Source organism: Osmerus eperlanus, chromosome 14, assembly GCF_963692335.1.
Source record: "Osmerus eperlanus chromosome 14, fOsmEpe2.1, whole genome shotgun sequence".
NCBI lineage: Eukaryota > Metazoa > Chordata > Actinopteri > Osmeriformes > Osmeridae > Osmerus > Osmerus eperlanus.
In genome coordinates, this window is record NC_085031.1 from 14601353 (window position 1) to 14623095 (window position 21743).

The 21743-nt window shown below is 45.4% G+C and overlaps 6 protein-coding genes and 1 long non-coding RNA gene across 9 annotated transcripts; 6 read left to right on the top strand and 1 right to left on the bottom strand.

Annotated features, from left to right (window-relative positions):
* Positions 1-386: 386 nt before the first annotated feature.
* Positions 387-3146, bottom strand: LOC134034093 (C-type lectin 16-like). Its single transcript, XM_062478444.1, has 9 exons — positions 3045-3146; positions 2807-2897; positions 2525-2560; positions 2275-2397; positions 1884-1913; positions 1537-1631; positions 1089-1214; positions 790-889; positions 387-600 (listed from the first exon to the last, which is right to left on the bottom strand). The coding sequence occupies exons 2-9, from the start codon at positions 2868-2870 to the stop codon at positions 530-532; spliced, it is 645 nt and encodes a 214-aa protein (XP_062334428.1). The 5' UTR covers positions 2871-2897; positions 3045-3146; the 3' UTR covers positions 387-529.
* On the top strand, positions 1424-3325 carry LOC134034098 (uncharacterized). 2 transcript variants are annotated; one of them, XR_009932192.1, is made up of 4 exons: positions 1424-1812; positions 1845-2035; positions 2255-2585; positions 2696-3325. It is a non-coding gene; the product is annotated as an uncharacterized LOC134034098 (long non-coding RNA). The 2 variants fall into 2 exon arrangements; XR_009932191.1 differs by having other exon boundaries at positions 1424-2035.
* A 1465-nt stretch (positions 3326-4790) lies between these two features.
* On the top strand, positions 4791-7920 carry LOC134034074 (uncharacterized). 2 transcript variants are annotated; one of them, XM_062478415.1, is made up of 6 exons: positions 4791-5332; positions 5517-5694; positions 5831-7053; positions 7186-7230; positions 7399-7537; positions 7730-7920. In XM_062478415.1, exons 1-6 carry the CDS (start codon positions 4931-4933, stop codon positions 7753-7755), a joined length of 2013 nt encoding a protein of 670 aa, XP_062334399.1. In that variant the 5' UTR covers positions 4791-4930; the 3' UTR covers positions 7756-7920. The 2 variants fall into 2 exon arrangements, with proteins under 2 accessions (XP_062334399.1, XP_062334400.1); XM_062478416.1 differs by having other exon boundaries at positions 4792-5332; positions 7399-7542.
* Positions 7921-8003: 83 nt separating this feature from the next.
* LOC134033925 (uncharacterized) lies at positions 8004-15020 on the top strand. Its single transcript, XM_062478209.1, has 9 exons — positions 8004-8664; positions 8781-9587; positions 9951-10055; positions 11106-11277; positions 11362-11755; positions 12743-13011; positions 13110-13210; positions 13452-13551; positions 13654-15020. Exons 1-9 carry the CDS (start codon positions 8503-8505, stop codon positions 14841-14843), a joined length of 3300 nt encoding a protein of 1099 aa, XP_062334193.1. The 5' UTR covers positions 8004-8502; the 3' UTR covers positions 14844-15020.
* On the top strand, positions 10068-12415 carry LOC134034082 (uncharacterized). Its single transcript, XM_062478430.1, has 4 exons — positions 10068-10750; positions 10836-11017; positions 11106-11277; positions 11362-12415. Exons 1-4 carry the CDS (start codon positions 10561-10563, stop codon positions 11883-11885), a joined length of 1068 nt encoding a protein of 355 aa, XP_062334414.1. The 5' UTR covers positions 10068-10560; the 3' UTR covers positions 11886-12415.
* Positions 15021-15122: 102 nt separating the features above from the next.
* Positions 15123-17704, top strand: LOC134034081 (zinc finger protein 135-like). The gene is made up of 4 exons (XM_062478429.1): positions 15123-15607; positions 15729-15829; positions 15915-16011; positions 16188-17704. The coding sequence occupies exons 1-4, from the start codon at positions 15325-15327 to the stop codon at positions 17006-17008; spliced, it is 1302 nt and encodes a 433-aa protein (XP_062334413.1). The 5' UTR covers positions 15123-15324; the 3' UTR covers positions 17009-17704.
* A 791-nt stretch (positions 17705-18495) lies between these two features.
* Positions 18496-21343, top strand: LOC134034077 (zinc finger and SCAN domain-containing protein 5A-like). Its single transcript, XM_062478422.1, has 5 exons — positions 18496-19052; positions 19146-19291; positions 19482-19601; positions 19731-19851; positions 19950-21343. The coding sequence occupies exons 1-5, from the start codon at positions 18761-18763 to the stop codon at positions 20735-20737; spliced, it is 1467 nt and encodes a 488-aa protein (XP_062334406.1). The 5' UTR covers positions 18496-18760; the 3' UTR covers positions 20738-21343.
* Positions 21344-21743: the final 400 nt, after the last annotated feature.

A 21743-nucleotide genomic window follows, 5' to 3' on the forward strand; every position in this document is an offset into this window, starting at 1 on the left:
CCCTGAATGTCAAGACCTTGACAGTAGATTAAGCAGTCCCAACCTGAGTGATGTCTGTCATCTACAACCTCTGTGAGTTCTTATATTAAATACTGAACATGATCATCTGGATTGAATCCTCATTTAATGGACACTACGTTATCACAACGGCCCAAAAGGCAGGTCCCATTGAAGTTTAAGTACGATTATGTTATATAGGCCTGTTTCTGTGGTTTCTGTGTCAAGTATGTGAGTCAGTCATTCATGATATCAACAAACTCCAACTACATTAACAACATTAAATCTCTGTGCAATAGCCCCTTTCACGGATATCTCATACAAAGCCTTAGTTACAATCCAAAGTTTTATTTATTCAACAAAAACAATCTGGGAGGGTTATACAAAAACATCACTTTTACCTTTCAGGGCAATTTCCTCACCGAGAAATAGACACAGTACATTACAGCCAGTTTACAAGGCAGCTAAAATAAAGCATGAATCCAGTCAACGACAGCAGGTCAAAGCTTCATCTTCTACTCAATTTGCACTCTTAACAGTTGTTGAAGTTTCTGCCACAGATGAACCTCAAGGAGGAGGAGCAGGCAATGTTGCGCCAGCCCACTGAGGAAGGAAACAAACCCATGTCAGTCAACGGCAGACTACCGCAACGTCAACTGGAAACAACGGAGAGTTAAGAGTTAAAGCCCCCCCCCCCCACCCCCACATACAAAAGAATAATTCAATATACCCAGCACCATAAAACCACTGACACAATCCAACACTTTTATATTTCAAACAGCTGAGACTCACAAGTATTGCCCATGTACATGCAGGGGGAGCTGGTGACAGAGCTAAGGCTGTACCAGTTGGTGTAGTAGAGCCCTTCATGGTCGATCCACCTCCACTGATTCTGAAGAGGAAAAGAAGAGGATGAGATGAGAGGAAGGGGATCAAATATAGCAAATTTCTGTCTCCTCCTCCATCTCTTCAGATACTATGCTTTCTGGGAGAAGAGATATTTTAGATCGTCTGAGCCTTGGGAGATAGAAGGAACAGAAGGAGAGATTGCAGAGCAAAGAAGAGAGAGGAGAAGAGAAAGAGAGACTGACCTGCAGGTTGAAACCTCCCAGCCATGTGTTGGGCCATCCAGCCACAGACATTTGCTGCTGGAGGAAGCTGTGTTCCCGGGGGTTGTGGACAGAAACCAGGCTTCCATGGTGCTGGTTACAGTAATCCTGGAACAGGGAAGAGGAGGAGGGGATGAGAGGAAGAGGAGGGGGGGTGAGAGGAAGAGGAGGGGGGATGAAAGGAAGAGGAGGAGGGGATGAGAGGAAGAGGAGGGGGGGATGAGAGGAAGAGGAGGGGGGGATGAGAGGAAGAGGAGGAGGGGATGAGAGGAAGAGGAAACAACAAAGAAGGTCAGAGAGAGGGGTAGGGTGGAGAGAGATGGTTGAGAGGATATATCAGTCCAACACATCTAGTTATTCTAACAGTATTCTCTGTTCTCTTTTAGAGGTAAACACTTGAAAAATGTACACAGTATTTATTCAGACGTACCTCTGCTCTGTACCAGTTCATGGCGGAGTTGACGAAGAGAAAGCAACGAGACTGGTACCGGATCCAGCCGTCAGGACAGTAGCCAAAGCGTTCCTCTACCAGGACGGAAGAACCCACAACATTAACTACTGCCTTATCTTGCTACATACTGGTATAGTATAGTGTAGTATGGTAGAGTAGAGTGGGTCGAGTAGAATAATTGTATAGTTGTATTATATTAGGTTAGTTAGCGCAATTCAGTCCAAGACTAGAACAAACCTAACATTTAGGAATACTGTACAGTTCTGTCATAGATATTATATTGTAAGGGAAGTTATTATTCTTTATATAGCATTAAAATGTTGTACCTTGTGGATCATGCTCTGCCAAGTCCATCTCTAACAGAGTAGAGGAAGAAGATAGTCAGCAGTGAAACAAACTAGGTCTGCATAACACACTGAAAAGCTTGGCTGGATCTCTGTTTTTGGGCATCCCAAGTGAATGGAACAACATCATGAAAGTAAGGAATTAGATGAGCAATGAAGACTTTAAATATATATTTGTTTGGTTTTGTTTTAATCATAAAAGACATCAGGCTGTACTGCATTCTCTTCCTCATTTAAAAATAAATAAATAAAGGTGGCAAACCTAGAATCAGTATGTGAAATCCAGATAGTAAAGCCAAAGTCCAAAATATTAATTTTGACAGTGTTTCTTACAGATACGTTTTCCCAAACAGGTTTCAGAAGATAAAGTTACCGAGGACTGTGTCTCTCTCCTCTGGGAACGTCTCCAGCTCCATCTGATTCTCCACCTCCATCTTCTTCACTTCCTCCACCTCGACAGGCTCCTCCAGCTTCTCTTTCAGCACCATATCCTCCACTAAAGAAACACGAAACACAGATTATTCATCACAATGTTGCATTGTCTCTTTTTATCTCCTCAGACCTTGGTATCGATGTTAATAAATAGACTGAGCCGTTTGGAAGCAACAGTGAGGATCACAAACCTGGAACAGGAGCCTTTTTCTCTTCCTCGACAGGAACTATAAAACCACAAAAGCACAACTTGTGAGTTTTGACTATGACACAAAAGCAGTGCTGATCTGAGGAGAACCGAGACTAGCAATATTGTTTCAACTAAATATCTGGATTTTTAATGTTCCACGATTCTATTTCAGCACTTCACCGTTCTGATGAATCTGCTCCACTACAGTTCTACCACTACAGGTGAATATAGCCCAGTGTGTGTGTATGTGTGTGTGTGTTTAGGCAGATAGATGCACACCCACCTGCGGCAGCTCTGACTGAGAGAGCCACACAGAGTAGCAGAGACAAAACTACTAGAAGCTTCATGGTGAAGATGAGGATCTTAAAGGACTTCTAGAGACAGAAAAAGAGAACAAGGAATGTGTCAGCAGGTGGTCCCTTCTGCTCTTACAAATACCAACATTTGGACGAATATAGTTGACAGAGAAACAGAGAGAGAAAGAGAGAGAGAGATAAGTCCAAACGTAGCAGTTATCTCACCTGTCAGAAGAATCACAGATTTTGTTTTACTCAGGTTGTCTTCGTTTGGTGTTCAGTTGAAGTGATGATGCAGGAGAAGGCTGACTGGCTGTTTATATACAGTCAGGACTAAGACTTTTTATGGTCATGACGCAAGTGCTGTATCCTCAATCTCCATGTGAAACATGAAAACAAGAACTTTGTAACTTGGAGATTTGGAAATGTCCAGTGTATATCATTTACTGTGTCATTTTTACAATTATTATTGGAGTTGGAGGTTAATGACCTAAGAAGTTGTTTGTGCTCCTCAGACTGTAATGATCCAAAAACAGAAATCCAGGATAGAACTCAGAATATTATAAGTTTGGGCTCACTAATGCTTGCACCTTGTTGGTCCTTTACTGCATGTCATCCCTTGTCTCTCCCCACATTTCCTGTCCTCTCCAAGCACATTATCTCTGTCAGAAATAAGTAATAAAGGCAGAAATGCAACCAAAAATACATATATATAAAAAAGAATGGAATACGTTTGAGGGATGTTGTTGATATTTTAAGGCTTTTGAATAATTTGTATTAAAAGTGTTCTCTCAGACGTTTGTGCATTCTGAGGTGTCAACAACACCAACATTGACATTCCCAACTGGACCTTACAATCATATAGTGTTTGTTGTCATTGTTTCTATGTATATCCTAATGTACTAGGTTGAGTATGTTCTCATACAAAAGTTTGTGAAAGGTACAAAACATATATATATATATATATATATTGGCGTCATCATCAGTATCAGTTTGTATACTACTTAAAGAAACATCAGTTTTCAAGATTACATTTACATTTTAGTCATTAATGTCCCTGTAAGTACAGGGACATTCTCCCCAGGCAAGTAGGGTGAAGTGCCAAGGACACAACGTCATTTGGCACAGCCTGAATCGAACTGGCAACCTCACCGGCAAGATCACACATTTTAAATTAATGTCCTTGTGTGCTTATCTTCTTCATGTGAAGGATTAAGTTTTACCATCAACAACGTGAGGTTATGGATTAGTAAATGTGACTTCCTCGTCTCTGAGTAGGTTGAATATGATGTTATGAATAAATCTTATCTTGATACTAGGTTTCTGATCATGGGTGAAACTCAGAAGGCTGTGGGAGTGACGGAAAGTCACAAAAGTGCTTATCTATCTTGGAGACAGTTCCAGTTATACATGACTTAAGATAATAAAATAATATAATTCCTTTACCAGGGCAAAACGTCCTTGGTAAAGGATTTCTTCCTTATAGTTTTTTATTTTATAACATATCATCAGTAATGGTAGGACTGTTGTCCACATCATCAATTATTCTACCTTCATGCTCAACCAGTGACTTTTGGTGGAGTACGTTGGTGAGATTTACAACAGCCCTCAGACTTTGAGGTAAAGGCCAAAAATGTGTATGTGACTTCACCATCCACTCATTTGTAAATGTTTACTTTTATTTTTTATTCTACATACATTATCGTCTCTGCATCGCCGATCGTGGAGGAAGTTATTCCCTCACTTAATTGCGTCTCCCAAGTTTTCCTTGTCTTTGAACGTTTGGGTTGGGTGCGGATCTGGAGCGTCTGAATCGCCATGTGGCGATATCATGTTAGAGGTTCAATAGTAGTGACAGTAGCCCGCAAACACAACTGCTTATTATATTTACGGGGCATTAGAAAAGCAGATCAGAAGAAAATTTATTTTTCTCCGGAGCAGAAGGTGGCGGTAATGCACCAGTAAACTGGTTGCCAACTGTCGTATAACAAGAAGAAGAAGCAAAACGTCCAAAATTAAGATGCTGAAACCCACAAGTTAACCGATTCCCACAATTGGAATTCAACTAATCATATTTAGACATTTCGTTCTTAGGTGTTGGAACATCAAAAATGTCGGAAACATGCTATTTAAACCGGCAGATATCTTCAATTATGGACACTCTAGCCGAAGCAGCCGTGAGAGATATCTGTAAAGTTGTTCAGGACAGCTATGCAGCGTTACGGCTCGAAGTATTAAGAAGCAAAGAGGAAATCAAAGACTTAAAGAGAAGGCTTAAATTGGCCAAGTTTAGTAGTGATACGGCGACCGGCGCTGTTCAGACGCTTGTCACTACTTCATCGAGAAGAACCAACAGTCCCGCTAATGTCACGTCTGATCATGATAAACATGGGAACGTTAGCTATGTTTATCAAACCAAGGCGGAAACAGTTTTCACACCCGAGGGTTCCAAACAGAACCCCTCAGGAATGAACCTCAGCATCAACGCTAAAGTCTGTCTGGCCGCCAGTAAGGTAGTTAAGATCGAACAATATTCATTTGACTGCTAGTGCTAGGCTACTGTGTCTAATATTGAACACCATAATCTAAATTTAAGGAACAATTCGAAACCAAATGACTGCAAGGTCACCCTTACTCTTTGAATTCACAAGAACTGTTGTTGTGTTCGTAAGCATAGGTATGTTTAATTTGGTACAGGGACAGCGCCACATCACGTGCTTGCAGGTAGGAGAGAGTCCACGGATAGATAGGTGCAACACCTGCTGCTCCCTCTACCACTGCCCCTTCTGCCAGCCCTCTGTGTTCAAACCCAATGAGTTCCACAGGATCGTCCCCCACATACAGACACATCAGAACCGAGCAATCCACCATGACGGTAAATTAGTAAAATAAACCTTTTACATTGTTATGAGGCTTTACAACGTAGAGGCTGATACTTGTAACATTTGCTATCAAGATGTCCTGTGTGGAGGTATTAGATATATTGATTATATATTTCTTGTGTGTTTTAGGGTTTGTAATCTACAAGTGCAATTTGACCTGTAGAAAGACGGCCCACTTCCATTGTTGCTACTGCACTGAGACCATTATCAACAAAAGCTCCTTTCAGTCTCACATCCTCAACTGTCGACCACGGACGCCACAGCCTGCTGAACAATCTCAACACCCTCCTCCTCCTTTTTCTTCTCCTCCCAGCCCCAAAGGGCCCTCTGCAACCTCTCCTCCTGTCACTCCCACCCAGCATGCCTCTCCGGCCCAGCACCCAGGCCACTCTCCCAGCCCCGGCCCTGACGCATCTCCAGACATGGCCACCTCGCAACCGGAATCTGAACCGGAACCTGAATCTCCAGAACACATGTCCTTCGGTAGCTACTCTCCAATGCCTGGGCTGGACTCCACCCCCATGGGGAGCCCAGCCCCCTCCTCTTCCGCGCTCACCCACGGCGCTCTGAGAAAGGACACTACCGGCAATTCTGCTGCGGCGACCATGTCTGGGGCCCAGACACCAGAGAGGACGGAGCCAGCACCGGGCTCTCCTGACCCCAGCAAGATGCTAGATCCAAGAATATCCAAGATGCAGTGCCAGTTCTGTGGCATCATCCTGAATCGGAAGAATTTCAAGGTCCACGTGAAGAGGCGGCACAAGGAGGAGTTTTTGGAGCTGTTGAACCAGGAAGTGCATAACCGGGGCCCGGCGGACTCCAAGATTTCCAGGGTCCAGTGCCAGCACTGCGGCGTGACGTTGAACAAAAAGAATTTCAAGGTGCACATGAAGAGGAGGCACAGGGAGGAGGTCAGCCCGGAGTCCTGGGGGGAGGTCCTGATGAAGTCGCTAGCAATGGAGCGGCAGCCCCAAGGGGTCATCCCTTGGAGGAAGGTCAAAGTTCGTTGCGAGCGCTGCGGCCTGACCCTGAGCAGGTGCAGCTTCCGGGAGCACATGAGAAGGAAGCACCAGGAGGAAGTGAGCCTTTCCACTTTCCAAGAAGCGCTCAACAACTTTCTGGAGGACATGGGGCTGGTTGCCGTGGAGACGGCGCTGTTCGCGTCACACGGAGAGGAAGGCGGAGACGAGGAGGAGGGGCGGGGCAACCATGACCACGACGACCTAGTCCTGGACATCGGCGTGAGTGGAGATCAGGAAGGGGAGAGGCAAGCAGACCCCGATGGCTTCTTGTCTTTTGAGGCAGGACAGTCTACCAGACGAGGACAAGAGGACAGACTTCTCACAATGATGGTAATGATGGTTATCATGCAGATGCACGTTGGAGGTGACAGAGCCATTTGGCCAATGCATGGGAATTCAGGATAGATGGAGATGGGTGTTGACTCCATTGACTTCATTTACTGTTTGTTTTTTTGTTAACAGAGCAGCCAATGGTACCCTCCACTTAGGAATCCTCATTTCCTCGAGGTACGTTATTGTAATACATTTGAATAAATGCGCCTTATTCTTCATTTTATTCATTTTCATCACAAAAATGTATTTGAAAAGAACAAGTAGCCTGAAATAATATACGTTTGATTTATCCTAGAACAGAATATAGTATAATAAGACTCAACACTTGTTTTGTTTGTCCAGCTTCCTCTAGAGTCCATGGTGTGGATCTTCAGGGAGGTTATCCGTTATGACGGAAGGAGGGGCTACTGGAACCTCTCACTGGTCTGCAAAACCTTCCGCACCATCCTGAGGAATGACATCATACGAAACTACTCACTAGGTCAGGTGGGTGGATTGCCTTTGAGGAACACATTTGAAGACATTCCGAAGTTCGATGATTACGATAGTTTTAATGTTGTAGCTCAAGATTCTTCAGGGTTTTAGAATGCTAAAGAGTCACACAGTTTCTTTTATGTTTTGTTATGTTTACATTTTCTAATTTCCTGATTGGCTTGTGTTTCTTTTACTGCAGACCTCATGAACTCTTCAACTCATTAACAGTTGAAGCCAATGTGTGTACTTTTTCTACAGCCAGAGATTGGAAAATGAATGTTAATTGTAACATTGTTACAAACCTAGGTCTATATGACCTAAAATCGTGTGCATTGTTTCAGATTATTCTGTATCTGTATTTTATAAATGAAATAAAAGTAAATACTGACCTAAAAACTTGTTTGTCGTAATATGATCATGTAAGGCAATGTTAACTTTTATTTTGAAAAGCTTGCGGTATGTACCCGGAAGTAAAACAATCAGTTTTTCTGGATTTATACATTTGTGTTGACCGTACAGTTGACTGTCCATGTAAAGAAGGTTGTTCTTCAGCCAGAGACTAATGAAATAACACCACAGGGCCAATTCATAGAACACAGTGGACAAGATATTGTTGAGGGGCTTAAGACTGTAGCAGTTATGTCCAATAGTGTCGCCTTCCACGAACAGCTAGCCTCTTTAATGGAGGTTTTAGCGAACACGGCTGTTGCTGAGATCTGTAAACTCGTTGATGATGGCTATGCCGTCCTACGATTGGAAATCTCTCAAAGCCAGAGAGAGATTGACAACCTACGGCGTAAGCTACTTGTGACCAAACTTCAGAATTACCGACGGAACGCAGAGAAGTTCGGGACTCTGCGACAGCGACGCACCGTTCAGAAGCACATCGACGCCGGTGATGTTGCTCGTGCCAAAGAGAAGTCCAGGGACTCCCCAGCATATTGCAAGTAGATTTTAACTGCCTCAATAGATATGTTTTTTTTATGTAATGTAGCTTTTACAGTTTATTTATTTATATTTCATCTAGTGGACAATCGTTCTGGTGTACATGGAACCTCTACGCTGCAGAGTGCTACAGGGCGCAATTCTTCAAACCCCAACGCTGTCCCAAACACGAACGACAAACACAGCCAGGTGACATCAGACTTCTTCACGTTAAATTAGTCAGATTTTATTGTTTTGCATTGTTCTTATAAATTAAATTAGGAATGAATGCTTGATTTATAACAGTAGCCTCTTGTTGGATGCAGGGCAGGGAAACGAAGAAAGGTTTGCCCGTTATTATCAAAGTGGAGAGCTTGACCCCCAGCAGAACGGCCACTGGTCCTCCAGAGATGGGAGAAGGGGAGCCTAATAACCCAGAGACCTGCACGTCTGTCCGGGCCTCTGAGGACTGGGAGCCTGATATGGTTGTGGTGGTGGTGGATCCAGCCCCCATCAAAGAAGAAGCTGGGATCAACTGTGAGTGGAGCTTATCGGACCAGGAAGCAGTGATCAGAGAGGACCGGGGAACTGAGGATGATGATGGAGGAAGAGGAGGAGATATGAACTATTTGATGGACGATTTCGACCAGCTGCCTTCCACCTCGGCCCCCTCTTCCTTCTCCTCCTCCTTCTTCTCATCCTCCATCTCTTCTTCCTTCTTCTCCACCTCCTCCTCACACCTGGTTCCAGGGCCTCTCCACCAGCAACAGAAGCAGGGAGACCAGCAGCACCACCTCCCCAACCCACAGAGAGAACCCCCCACCGTGCAGAGAGCCTTAGGGAAGCACCTCCCCTCATCCACCCATCCTCCTCCTCCACTCATCCACTACTCCTCGCTCCTCTCCAGAGCAACTGGCAGTGCAGAGAACCAAGGAGGAAGAGGAGGAGGAGACACCCACACAGAGAAGCCTGGGTACTGGTACCATCTTAAATGCGAGGTGTGCGGTAAATTATTCCCCCGACCCGCGGCCCTACAGAGACATCACCGCGTCCACACCGGAGAGAAGCCCTTCTCCTGCCGTCACTGCGCTAAGAGGTTCTCCTATGGGCACCAGCTGAAGAACCACGAGAGGGTGAGTAACAGACCTCTGTCTAGCGTAGTGGAAGTGGTTTTGGGGTGGAGCTCTAGGATGGAGAGTAAGGTGACCACCGCTGTTTAAACACTATCAGCCCCCACAGACTCACCAGAAGAATGTACTTCTAATCTAATCGTAGATGTAGGTTTAAACCGTGGTTTGATCCCTACCCTAAGTATAAAGTAATACATTATTTAATAGTTATTTATTTAATTCCTCAATACCTTGCACTTGTAGTTTATTAGTAATATGTCAGCAATGTTTTGTACTAAACAGCCAAAGACAAATTCCTGACAGACAGTTGCTACGGGGGGATGGGATGAGGTTTTAACAGTGTGGAGTCTGTGCCTCTGTGCCCAGGTTCACACAGGAGAGAGGCCGTTCTCCTGCAAACTCTGCGGGAAGAGCTTCTCTCAGTCCAGCCACCTGAAGAGGCACCTTAGTGTGCATACGGGACACTCCCTGGTCTGACTTCACCAGAGATGATGCTTTGGACTGTGTGCAAATGTGTTTATATGGCCACATGGCACTCATCAAAATGTATAGCTTTCTGTTTTGTGTCATTTGTAACTCCTTACTGTGCTGACATGCCTTGATGAACAGAATGATCGAACTATTAAAAAGACAGAAATACTAAAGCTGACATGTTTTATAATCACATTGGTGCTGTATGTTCTGCCTATCTGGACTAACCTGTTTGTGTTGTATTGACAATTAATCGTGTTTTAACGGTCCCATGTATGGACAGGGTAACATATATGTATTTTGGTTGAACCACGTGCATTTGCTTACCATTTTTCAATGGACTCAATCCTTCACTGTCGGAAGAACAAATCGGCATGCCCTGGTTTGAAAAGCCTTTGCCCAATTGAACCGGAAGTTGTTAATATGCGGATAGCGATCCTTGCTTTAGGTTGACAACACAAACAAACACCGCATTTATTTACAATATCAAGATAGGTACGCTAGAATGTCGTTGGATGTAACATTTCGCTTGCGTGTTGCTTCAATCATGGAATCGTTGACGACATCAGTTGTCCACGAGGTTTGCCAAGTGATGGAAGAGAGCCTGGAGGCTTTTCGCCTTGAGATGAAGCTACGGGAGATGGAGAGGTTCATGGTTAAACCGAAATACTGTCTCGACGGTGTCCCAAATTCTGGTGAGATTGATAGTTTATTAGTCTTCTAGGGTCTACGTGCTAAAAATAAAGGCACAGGCTCATACGATTTCCTCTGTTTTTCTAGATCAGGAACAGTTAACTCCGATCCAGGGATTGTGTGCTGAGGAGTCTACTCTGTGTATGGAAGTAGAGGACTGTAGTCAACTAACACCTGCTCCAGCAGCAGAAGAAAAGGGTTTTGGGGGAATTTCTGAAGGCGGTATACTATCAACAGAAACCATTAAAGAACATGAAGCGGTGGACCAGGTAGGCCTATAGCTGTGGTAAAGCCAAGACTTCAAATATTTATTTATTCAGTATTTTATTTATTCTAAGTTGTTTAATATCTTGACAGGTCCACATCTCAGTGCAGAAAGAGAACACTCTGCCTTCAGTGAATAAATGCTTGGATTGCTGCAACAGGTATCACTGTCCCTTCTGCAAAACCTCTGTGTTCAAACCAACCAACAAGTATAAACTCCGCAGACATCTGCAGTCTCACCTTTCAAGGGCTGTGAACTACAGAGGTAAATTCTTCTCTGCCTTTATACATTCTCTGTGCCCTGCATATAATATTCCCTAATATGTTTCTGTGTGTGTTTGATCTCCAGGCTACAGCCTTTTTAGGTGCTTTTTAGAGTGTAGTTCATCAGGTCACAACCACTGCCCGTTCTGCAGAACCATCATATTGAAGAAGGCCGACTTCATCAACCACGTGACGTCATGCAGGGCCTCCAGCCCCACCACCAGCCAATCTAACTCCGCCCCATCCTCGTTCTCAACCGCCACTCTCTCATCCCCCACCAATCAGAAGCGTGGAGCGCTGGTAAGCTCCGCCTCTCAGACTCCTCTCTCTTTCATCTCTGGCCTGAGCGATGTGGGTCAGGTCAGGTCATCGGTGGCTTCAAGAGAGACAATTTGTCACAAGTGCGGCCTCACGCTGCTCACCAAGAACCTCCGCAACCACATCTTGAGGAGGCACCCAGATGGTGGCGGGTTGCCAAGGCAACATGCAGTTTTGGAGTGCCCCCGAAGGCCGGGGGTTGCCACGGCAACTTGTGAGGTCTGCGAACGCGTGATGTGCTTGAAGAACCTTAAGGTCCATATGAAGAGGAGACATCCTCATTACCTGTAAGGTGGTGGGGGGGGGGGGGGGGGAGCTTTCTCTCTTTCACTCACTCACTCACTCACTCACTCACACAGAGATTATGTAGCAACTGTGTCAAACAATCTCTGAATTCTGATTTGTTGAAGGATGCATGTCTGAGGCTATTTCTTGCTTGAAATTTAATTTGCAGACAATAAACAAATGTATGTGTTACTCAATGCATTTGTTGTATTTACTCCACTTCCCATGTGTTTATGGTCATTTGGCTCCCATTACAGGAAGTAAAGCAAGTCTATGAAGTGAAATATACAATTGTGTTCACTTGTTTTGTGTGGTTCGTTGTTCAAAGTTTTTAGACCTCAATAACTTGTTAATGAACTATATGTCATCATCAACAACTTATTCACAATCACCTTATTTCTGTAATTGAATCCCTGACGAGGACTGCTACAAGAAATCTGCATTTTCTTTGTAAAAAAGTGACTTAGATGATGGTGACCAGGGGCACCCTAACGGGGGTAAGATTAGGACGATTCCAAGGCCCCTGATCAGCCCCTGATTCTGACTTTTTGAATTATATCATTGATACGTTTAACATTTTCACTTTAATCTGATGTTACATTAGAATAAAAAAGTGCATTGAAATAAAAATAACAGTTAAAAAAGCACTGTGCCCACTAGTAACACTAGTGCTTACGGTATTTAATATCGCAACCTAAACAACCCGGAAGTAAACAGTGGACTCATAAAGGGAAGTTGGGTCTACTGTAAGGACAGACATGAAAGCCGCCTTGGTAGTTACATAGGCTACATGTCGACGGTATAAGCATTTCTGCCCGTAGATTCATGAGATAAATGGTTTCGTAAATACAATAATTTGGGAGCAAACGTTGGGACACATCTGGGACAATGGCGAATGTTAATTTTCATTCGCAACTTGCATCCATCATGGAAGTGCTGGCCAACGCGGCAGTATCAGACATTTGTCAGCTTGTTGACGACGGATACGCCGTGCTGCGGCTTGAAATATCCAGGGCTCAGCGAGAGAACCTGGCATTGAAGAGCAAACTACGGTTAATGGAAGTTCGATCACGGGACCGGTTCGCCAGAAGGAGCCCCGTACCTCACCTGGCTGTGTCTTGCGCTAGGAAAGGTAGGCAGCCATGATGACGCCCACAGTAACAGAGTTTTACCCGGTGCAGTATTTGCGTTTGTTAAACTGCGTTATCGTCTTTCTTTGAATAACTTTAGCTCATGTAGCTGTTAAGCATTCCTTAAACGCCAAGAAGAATGCTGCAGGATCCAGGCTGATTGGGGACCAGGGCACCCACCTCTCTACTGTGTGTGCTCAGGTGAGCCGTCTTGCAAGCTCCTGTTTGGTCCATGCATCCTATACAGAGGACTGTAGAGATCCCTGTCTCAGAGTCCTTCTCAAACATACACACTCTCACTCACCCCACCCCCCATACACACACACACACACACACCTAACATTGTTTTTGTATTTGAGTTATAATTGTATATGTGGCATTTGTGTTAGAAAACAGAGTACTGTCAGATAAGTTATACTTCCTTTAAAATGTTCCTCAACAGCCTGAGGACCCCCTGGAGTACCCTGAGCTGGTCTTGATAAAGGAAGAGAGGCAGGAGGAGGAACTGAAAGACTGCAGTTCTCACCTGGCCCAGGGAAATGGTAAGTACCATGCATTTACAGTAGAGGTTGTTTGTGACTCGTGTTATGAGTTGTTCGGCCTGCAGTGCTGAAGCATTTTCTTCTTTCATTCACTCCCTTCAGCTGGAGTATCTCACTCTCTTCCTGCTAACAACAACCACACTCTGAACATAGAGACGCCTCTGGACCAGCACAGGAGTCCAGGCTCCAGCCTCCCAGGGTTGCAAAGGCCCGGGTCACCACCAGAGCACCCTGCCCAGGGATCGCAGGAGCAGGCCGGTGACAGCGACGTCCTGAGGTCCCCTCTCCCTGGAGGTCACCACAGCACCACCAGCCAGCAGCTGCAGCCGCACCACGTGTACGTCGGAGGCTGTGAAACTGCGGGCTCGTCATCTCAAATGGCGTCTCCTGCAGACGCCGTGGAACCGTCCTGCTCGTTCTCGGTGGAAGCGATGAGGTCGTTCGGTGCAGAGGTTCCCCTGTTGCTAGGTGACGGAGAGAGCTCGCACGGGTTCGTCTCCTCGCTCGGGCTCGGAAGAGTCGACTCTCTCAAAATGGAAAGAGGGGCAGAGTCCACTTGGGCTGATGGGAAGGTTTTTGGATCGGGCCTGTCTCTAGATCCCATTACTGGGAGGGACAGAGAGGACGGGGAGTCGGCCTCTAACCTCTCCTCTCAGACCCATGAGAGCAAGTCCAGCGAGCTAGATGCCACCGGGTTCGACTCGTCCTTCGACGAGCTGTTCTCCTCGCCCGACGCCAACGTGGTGCAGGTTCTCCACCGGAATGGAGGTGTGGGTACCGAGGGGGAGTCTTCATATCAGTTCCTGGCCAGTGGGGGTGGTTTCGGAGGCCTGACGGACACTTCGCCCCGCATCAGACTGGACCCGGAAAGGGTGCTCCATTGCGAGCAGTGCGGACGGCTTTTCCACAACGCGCGAGACCTAGTAGTGCACCAGAGGTCCCATGCCGGAGAGAGACTCTTCCACTGCCCCCAGTGCAAGAAACCCTTCCTGCACCTCCACCAGCTGAAGACACACCAGAGGGTCCACACCGGTGAGAAACCCTTCAGCTGCGCCCAGTGCGGCCGCCACTTCTCCCAGTCCAGCCACATCAAGAGACACATGAGTGTCCACACGGGGGAGAAGAGGTACAGCTGCTCCCTGTGTGGGAAGAGGTTTTCCCAGGCTTGCAGCCTGAAGGTGCACCAGAGTGTCCACACTGGAGAGAGGCCGTACAGCTGTACTCAGTGTGGGAAGAGCTTCTCTGTATTGGGTAATCTGGTTAGGCATCAGAGCGTTCACATCAGGAAATAATATTTATAATTGTATCATGAATGGAAGAGGTTTGTTTATGATGTGCATGAATGTGTTTTGATCGATGAATGGATTGTGGTAGCACAGCACTGTTGACATTTTTTTTTATAGTTTACAAGATATATTTATTTAAATGTATTAATGTGAAATCATTAAACCCTTTTGTCTATGGACCAATTATTTTTAATTATAGTATTTGTAAAGTACTTCACTTAGACATTGAAGGGGTATATAGTAAAGTCGATTAGAATGCAGATTAATTTGCCTGATGCTGAACAACAAACCTACGTCATCAGAAGGCGACTCAAACCCCGAAGCACCTCAACATCATAGCCACAACTCACGAAAATCAACCTGACAACAAGATAAACGTTACTTCGTTTACATGTAAAAGTTCTTAATCGACATTTTACGTAGAAGTTGAACTATTTGGCTAGCTGTATAACGGTTTTATGAACGGCTGCCCTGTGTGCAACTAGAAATGGCAATGATGGCGGACTGTGTTGGCTTTCAGGCGCAGATTGCTTCGATAATAGAGCTACTAGCTAATTCGGCCGTGCTAGAGATATGTAAACTTGTGGACGATGGTTATGCCGCCCTTCGTTCACAAATGGAGCTAGAGAGAGAACAAAGCGAGAAGGAGAATGATGATCTGCGGAGAAGATTACGAGACATGGATGTGAGGGTGCGGAGCTACGAACGAAAGCTGAGGAGACGCTATCAACGGGATGAAATGCACAACGTCCATTACAGACCTCCCGAAGGTAATGGTCCTTTGGCTGGTTAGCAAGCTGTGGAAATGTTACTCCTGGTCAGGCTCTTATGTAGCCTAAGTACACTGCTTCAGTTGGATTACTGATCGTAATTGTAATCAATATTCTTTAGCCCCCTCTGCAGTCTCTGCAGCCGTGGTTGCAAGTGATGACCATCCCAGCGGCCCTGTCGCTACAGCCGAAGAAGAGACTAATACACACCACATGCCACAGGTAAACTAAGAACGAATTAATCAACTCAAGATTATAAATATAATGTTGATTTGGTCAGAACTGAACAGGTTATTTCTCCGTGCAGGAGGAAACCTCTTTGCCCCAGGTTAAACAGGAGAGAGCAGACTGTGATTTGAACCTGAAAGTTGAAGTGAACATCAGGTCGGAAACTGGTCCCACTGGTGAGTGGCAGTAAACATAGGAACATCCCTGTGTTAGTGTCAGTTTTGACCATTGGAGTGAATATCGGCTCTGTAGTTGATAAGCAACACTTATTAGCTTGTGGCATCATCAAAAGTATGTTTTACCTACTATTCACACTTGTGTTAACTGCCCCCTCCCTCATCTCCATCTGCAGCCCAAGAGCCTAGTGAGGAAGCAGACAGCAGTGACCGACTGAATGTGTCCCAATGCTCCCCCACTGAGGACACGGTGGATCTGACCTGCAGGCCAAAGCCCAAAGGCCAACCTAAGTCCTCCAATCCTTCCACTGGCCCTGATCCCAAGCTAGAGACGCAACCCGACTGTGCTGTCCAGTTGCCTCAGCCGCCCATTGAAACTGAACCAAGTCCTGAGCGACTGAACAGCCTGGGCTTAGATCTGGCCTGGATGCAGGAGAGAGTGAGCCATCTGGGGGCAGCGTTTGCTCAGGCGGGCCTGAACAACTCAGACATTGGACACCCATCTTGTTCCTACCCTACCCAAGTGGACATGGAAGTCCCACCAACTATGCTCTTCCCAGGAAACGCCCACGAAATGGCCGCCTTTCCCAATTTTGACCTCCCAACCAATTCCTTAGCCAATCAAAGGCGGCCTTGCAAGACCGGCTCGGACAAGGAGCCAATGGTTTGCAACTTCTGTGGTCGGGTGTTCCCCAGCATGGCCAGCCTAGAGGTGCACCAGCGGTCCCACACAGGTGAGAGGCCCTACAGCTGCCAGCACTGTGGAAAGGGCTTCGCTCAGCCCAACAACCTGCGGGTCCACCTGCTCATCCACTCTGGCGAGCGGCGTTACCACTGCTCACTGTGCGGGAAGAGCTTCATCTCCTCCAGTCACCTGAAGAGGCACCGCACCGTCCACACGCAGGAGAAACCTTACAGCTGCGCTCGCTGTGGCCAGTCCTTCAGCCAGTTGTGTAGCGTTCGGAGGCACAGGCAGCAGTCCCAGTGTGGGCTGTAGAGAAGGAATGGAAGGATTTATTTTAGTTTTTTTAAGAAGACAATATAATTGGGGTTGGAGGCGGTGAGTTTCGGTTATGGAGTATTATGCTGAGCTGGGTCCGTTCCTACTTTCAGATGCGGTTGAATGCTTGGCTGGGAACCAATCAGCAGTGCAGTGCCAATTATGACACAAATCAAACTCTCCTCAATTACGCAAATGCTTTCAAGTAATTTCCATGTAACTGACACAGGTCTGGTGTGTCATATACGTGTGGGACTGGCAAGTAAGAGGCAGAAGGAGGGACGATATGTCAAAAGTGGGATGGTTATCGTCGGCTGTGTTTTTGCTTTCATGAACAAAACTGAGGTTAGTGAAAAAGTCTGGAAAGCTGTGTGTGTGTGTGTGTCAAGTGCCGTTGGTCTGGACTCAAAGAACCTTTGTAGCAGATGCAGTGTTTGACAAGCTATCAGCTCACAGGAGTGGGTGTTGTTTGCTATATGGTGAGAATATCTCCCTTAAACACTAACTCTTAATTTAGGTCTGTAGAACCGTCATGTCAGAAACGTGTTTGTAAGCTGTGTATGTATGTATGGAAATGATTAGGCCACTTGTAGCTCTAGGCTACACAGTTGGTACATTTTGCCTTTTAGAATATCGGAAGACATTATAGGATGTGAATAGTGTATGGTCATTAAACCTTGTGTAATATTTACATTTCTCATCGTAATGCCTGTTTCTTGTCAAGATTAAATTAGTTGACACCTACGAAAGAATAGCGTTTTTATTAGTAATGAAAATGTATTACGGTAAATTAAAACGTCATCAATAATCGACAACCCCCTACTGGAGAGAGAGCGTTCAATTTTTTTAAGAGCTATAAAACCATACCAGCGTTTTTTTCTTTTTCTAATCTAATTGTATTGTATAATTTTGCAATGGCGTCTCTTTACAACTTTACAAGAGGATATTCCAAACAAGGTAGTTTCAGATATAGAAACTACTTATACCGCAGTAGTATGGAAACGTAAATGTTAAGGATTCCCACATTGCATTTTCATTTTCCACTTTGCCAGTGCTATTTCAGTATATGAAAATGTAAATGCAATTATATGATTTGAATTTTCATGTAGTGGTATGCACATTTGCTGTCAATGTAGATGAAAAGACATTTGACATTTTGGCTTTCTCAAATTGTTTTCAAAAGTCATGCCCTAAAGCACTTGTTCAATAACAACGGGAGGAACTGGATTTTCCGGGTCTGAGTGCTGCAGACATTTTTACCTGCGCTGCAACCTAAACAATCACCTGTTGAGGCACACGGGGATTTTGAGATAATGGCATGAATATCTCGAGAAAATTAATTAAAATAACTCGTTATCACAGGAAAACGGAGTAAATAAAATGCATAAATATATTGCCTCTTTGGGCTTCCGTTGTTATTGTGTACAATATTAGATGCTAGTTTATGTAAAAAATAAAAAAAAGATTACAAAACAAAGAAGTGTTGAATATAGAATATAAAAAGTTAGTGCATCTGCAGCGAACCAAAACCACGCCTCTCAGCATGCTTACCATTGACATCGTTCTTCACAAAAAATAGCCGGAAGTAAACACTGTTAGCTCTTAGCCATCGACCAAAGCGATCTGGGCAGATTCTGATAGCATTTTAGAACAACGCCAGATACTCCAAGCAAATCATTCTGTGGAGAAGCTTCGGATGTCATGTGGTTAGCTCGTTTTCTGTTGGCAAGGCACGGTTGAACGCCGACAATGACCAACTCGATGGCTTTTCATACTCAGATAGCCTCCATCATGGAGGTGCTAGCGAACGCAGCTGTTGCTGAGATTTGTAAATTGGTAGACGAAGATTATGCTGTCATTCGTCTGGAAATGAGCCACAGTCAGAGAGAGAACCGAGCTTTGAAAAGAAAACTACAGACGCTGGAATTGAAGATGGCCCGGGAACGCGCAGAAAGGACGATGAGAGAGCGCGTCCTCGCAAATCGTCCCGGAGTCAGCGTCAGGCTACTCGACAAGTTCAGAGCAGCAGCCGTATCAAGAGGTGTGCTAAACTAGAAGTTGGACGATGTGGTATTTTTTTAATTTGTTCATTTAAATCACCCCGCCCCTCACACGTACAATCTGTCTGTGTCAGGTGGAGGGAACCTTTCTGCCCATCTTCGGAATGTAGGGAAACCGGAAAGACAAGGCTCCTGGAGGATCAGAGAGCAGTCAGCTGCTGCCAATGAGGGGCCAGACTCTTCTACCCAGGATGTCATCACAGTCAGAATCCTTGAAGAGGTCTGTGCTCTTATCTAATTTGCCAAACACAGGGTTTAAAAATACCTCAAACATATTGTAATTCATCTGTAATTTTCATTGTTACTATCCTGATTTGGTATTAGCATTGCCCATCCTCAGTCCTCTCTCTAAACAGCTGGCTTTCCAAATCGCATCACAAGGAAGTACTCTCTCTTTATGTTCACATCAGTCTGCAGATGCTGAGGCCTCAGCTAGCAGCTCCAACCAGTCCCAGATCAAGCAGGAGATCACTGACCGTTGTCCAACTCCATCGCCTCCACTCCCACCGGGCTCAGACAGACTCACACATGTACTGACAGACACCTTCTAATCATATGAACTTTCAAACACAGAGACCTCATGTAAGGTAATATAATATTAATAGGACATGATGTAATGATGTGAAGTCACTTCCTCTTCTTCTTCTTTATTGCTACAGCTGTTCGATTTGGATGACGCAGGAGCGGAGGAGTGCCCTGTCAAGCAGGAGAGGAAGGATGAGGAAAAAGAGGTGGAAGACACTTTCAGCCACAAGGGTGATGATATGGATCTGAGAAAAAGTGAGGAAAATGTATAGCCTTTACACCATATCCCATTTCTGTTGCCTTAACAGCTGATGCAACTTTTTTTTCCCTCTCTCTCTGGTTTCCATGTGCAGCTGTCGATGGAGACAGAACCTTAGAGACGAGCACCAGAGCCTGGACCTCTCATCATCAGGATCTGGTGCATTACTACCATGAGACAGACCCAGGACAGGCGCCAGATCTGGAACAAACTGGACAGTGTCTCCGTCCTACAGAAAACAGCCACTGGACAGCGGGGCCAGTACTCAGCCACCCAGGTCCGGCACTGGGGATGTCTAACACATGGGGCCAGAGGAGACAGGGAGCAGGAGTCTGCTTAGGGGCTGGGGCAAGACCTGGCTCTGGGGTAGGGCCTGGAAGTTTAGGCTCTGAGTCTCAGTCTGGTTCTGGAGCCATATATGGGCTTCAGATTGGGCCAGATCCTGGTCAACACTCCTACCTCCCACCCCCACACGGTGTCAGACCAGACCAGAAGCATCAACGGAGCCCAGCCTTCAACACGTTCTTCCAGCCCAATACCATGCACACAACAACAACCAGTGTAGTCTCAAGAACAAACCACAACACCGGTCCAATGGCACCCTCCTCTTTGCCACTGCACCCTGAAAGAGTGGAGGGCAGGGGAAAGACTGACAGAGAGCGCCCCTACAGCTGCCCCACCTGTGGGAAGCGGTTTGCAGAGGCAGGCTACGTAAAGAAACATCAGACAGTCCATACAAAGGAAAAGCCGTTCAGGTGTAAACAGTGCTGGAAGAGCTTCTCCTTCCTAAGCAACCTCATACGTCACAGGGGGGTGCATAGTGCACAGGATCAAGCCGGGGACTTGACGGGGGTACATGGGGGGGCTAATGCATCGATTTGACCCTGTGTCAGTGAAGTATTGGTTTACAACACACTTGTATTTATTCTGTCTGTAGGAGCCAATTCTGTTATTTACATTTATTGGTCATTTTCAGGAGTGTGTGTGATTGCTGTTTAGTGAGTGTGTTCCCTCTACAGATCCAGCTACAGGTCAGGTTGTCCTTACAGGAAAGGTCCTGGGGCCGTTAGGTGTGGTTGTTGGATGGGAGAGCACAGTCTTTAGACCTTGTCTTGGAACGTTGCTGACTCATTGATGTTTGTTTAGAACAATACTCTCTATTTTTTGAATAATTGGTTGAATCAATCATTTGTTATGGAAACACGATTTTCAATAAATACTGTATGTATAGCCTATAAGATGTTTTATTTCATCAAGAAAAAAAATCTCAATTGGACATTCCGTTAGTTTGAGTAATTCGAGTAAACCGTCTATTATATGGTACCCCTAGTCGGCCCAAGGGGGATTTACACAAAGGAATAACAAAAGGATATCGTAGTCACTACACTGTCCTTTTCTCTCTGGCTTGACTACTGTATCTGGGTTATTTAACAGGTTTTTGTATTCAACTTGTCCATGTTAGAGATGTATTAAACGGTTGATTTGTTCATTATGTAATGTAATTCACCTTATGACAATTATTTTGTCATTAGGTACAAGTGGACACAAACATATTGGTGGAGTAAAAGTATTTTGTTCTGGCATTTAAAGCTTATTTACGTGTGTGGCAGCGGTCAAGCGTCAGCTGAGGAGAGAGGAGGTACGTACAGGTAAATCTGTAGTGCTTTATAAATGTCAACAACAAAAAAGTCTGACTATTATTTACAGGGGGGAACCACAGTGTAAAAGACTGATGTGTAGATGACACTTACCATAGGAGGGGGGAAACCACTTTCCTCGGGCCTCCAGGGAAATCGGTTCCCCACATAATAATCACTGTATTGCGACTGTAATATACAGGGGGGGAGACAACTTTCCTCTGGCCCCCAGGGAAATCTGTTCCCCCTGT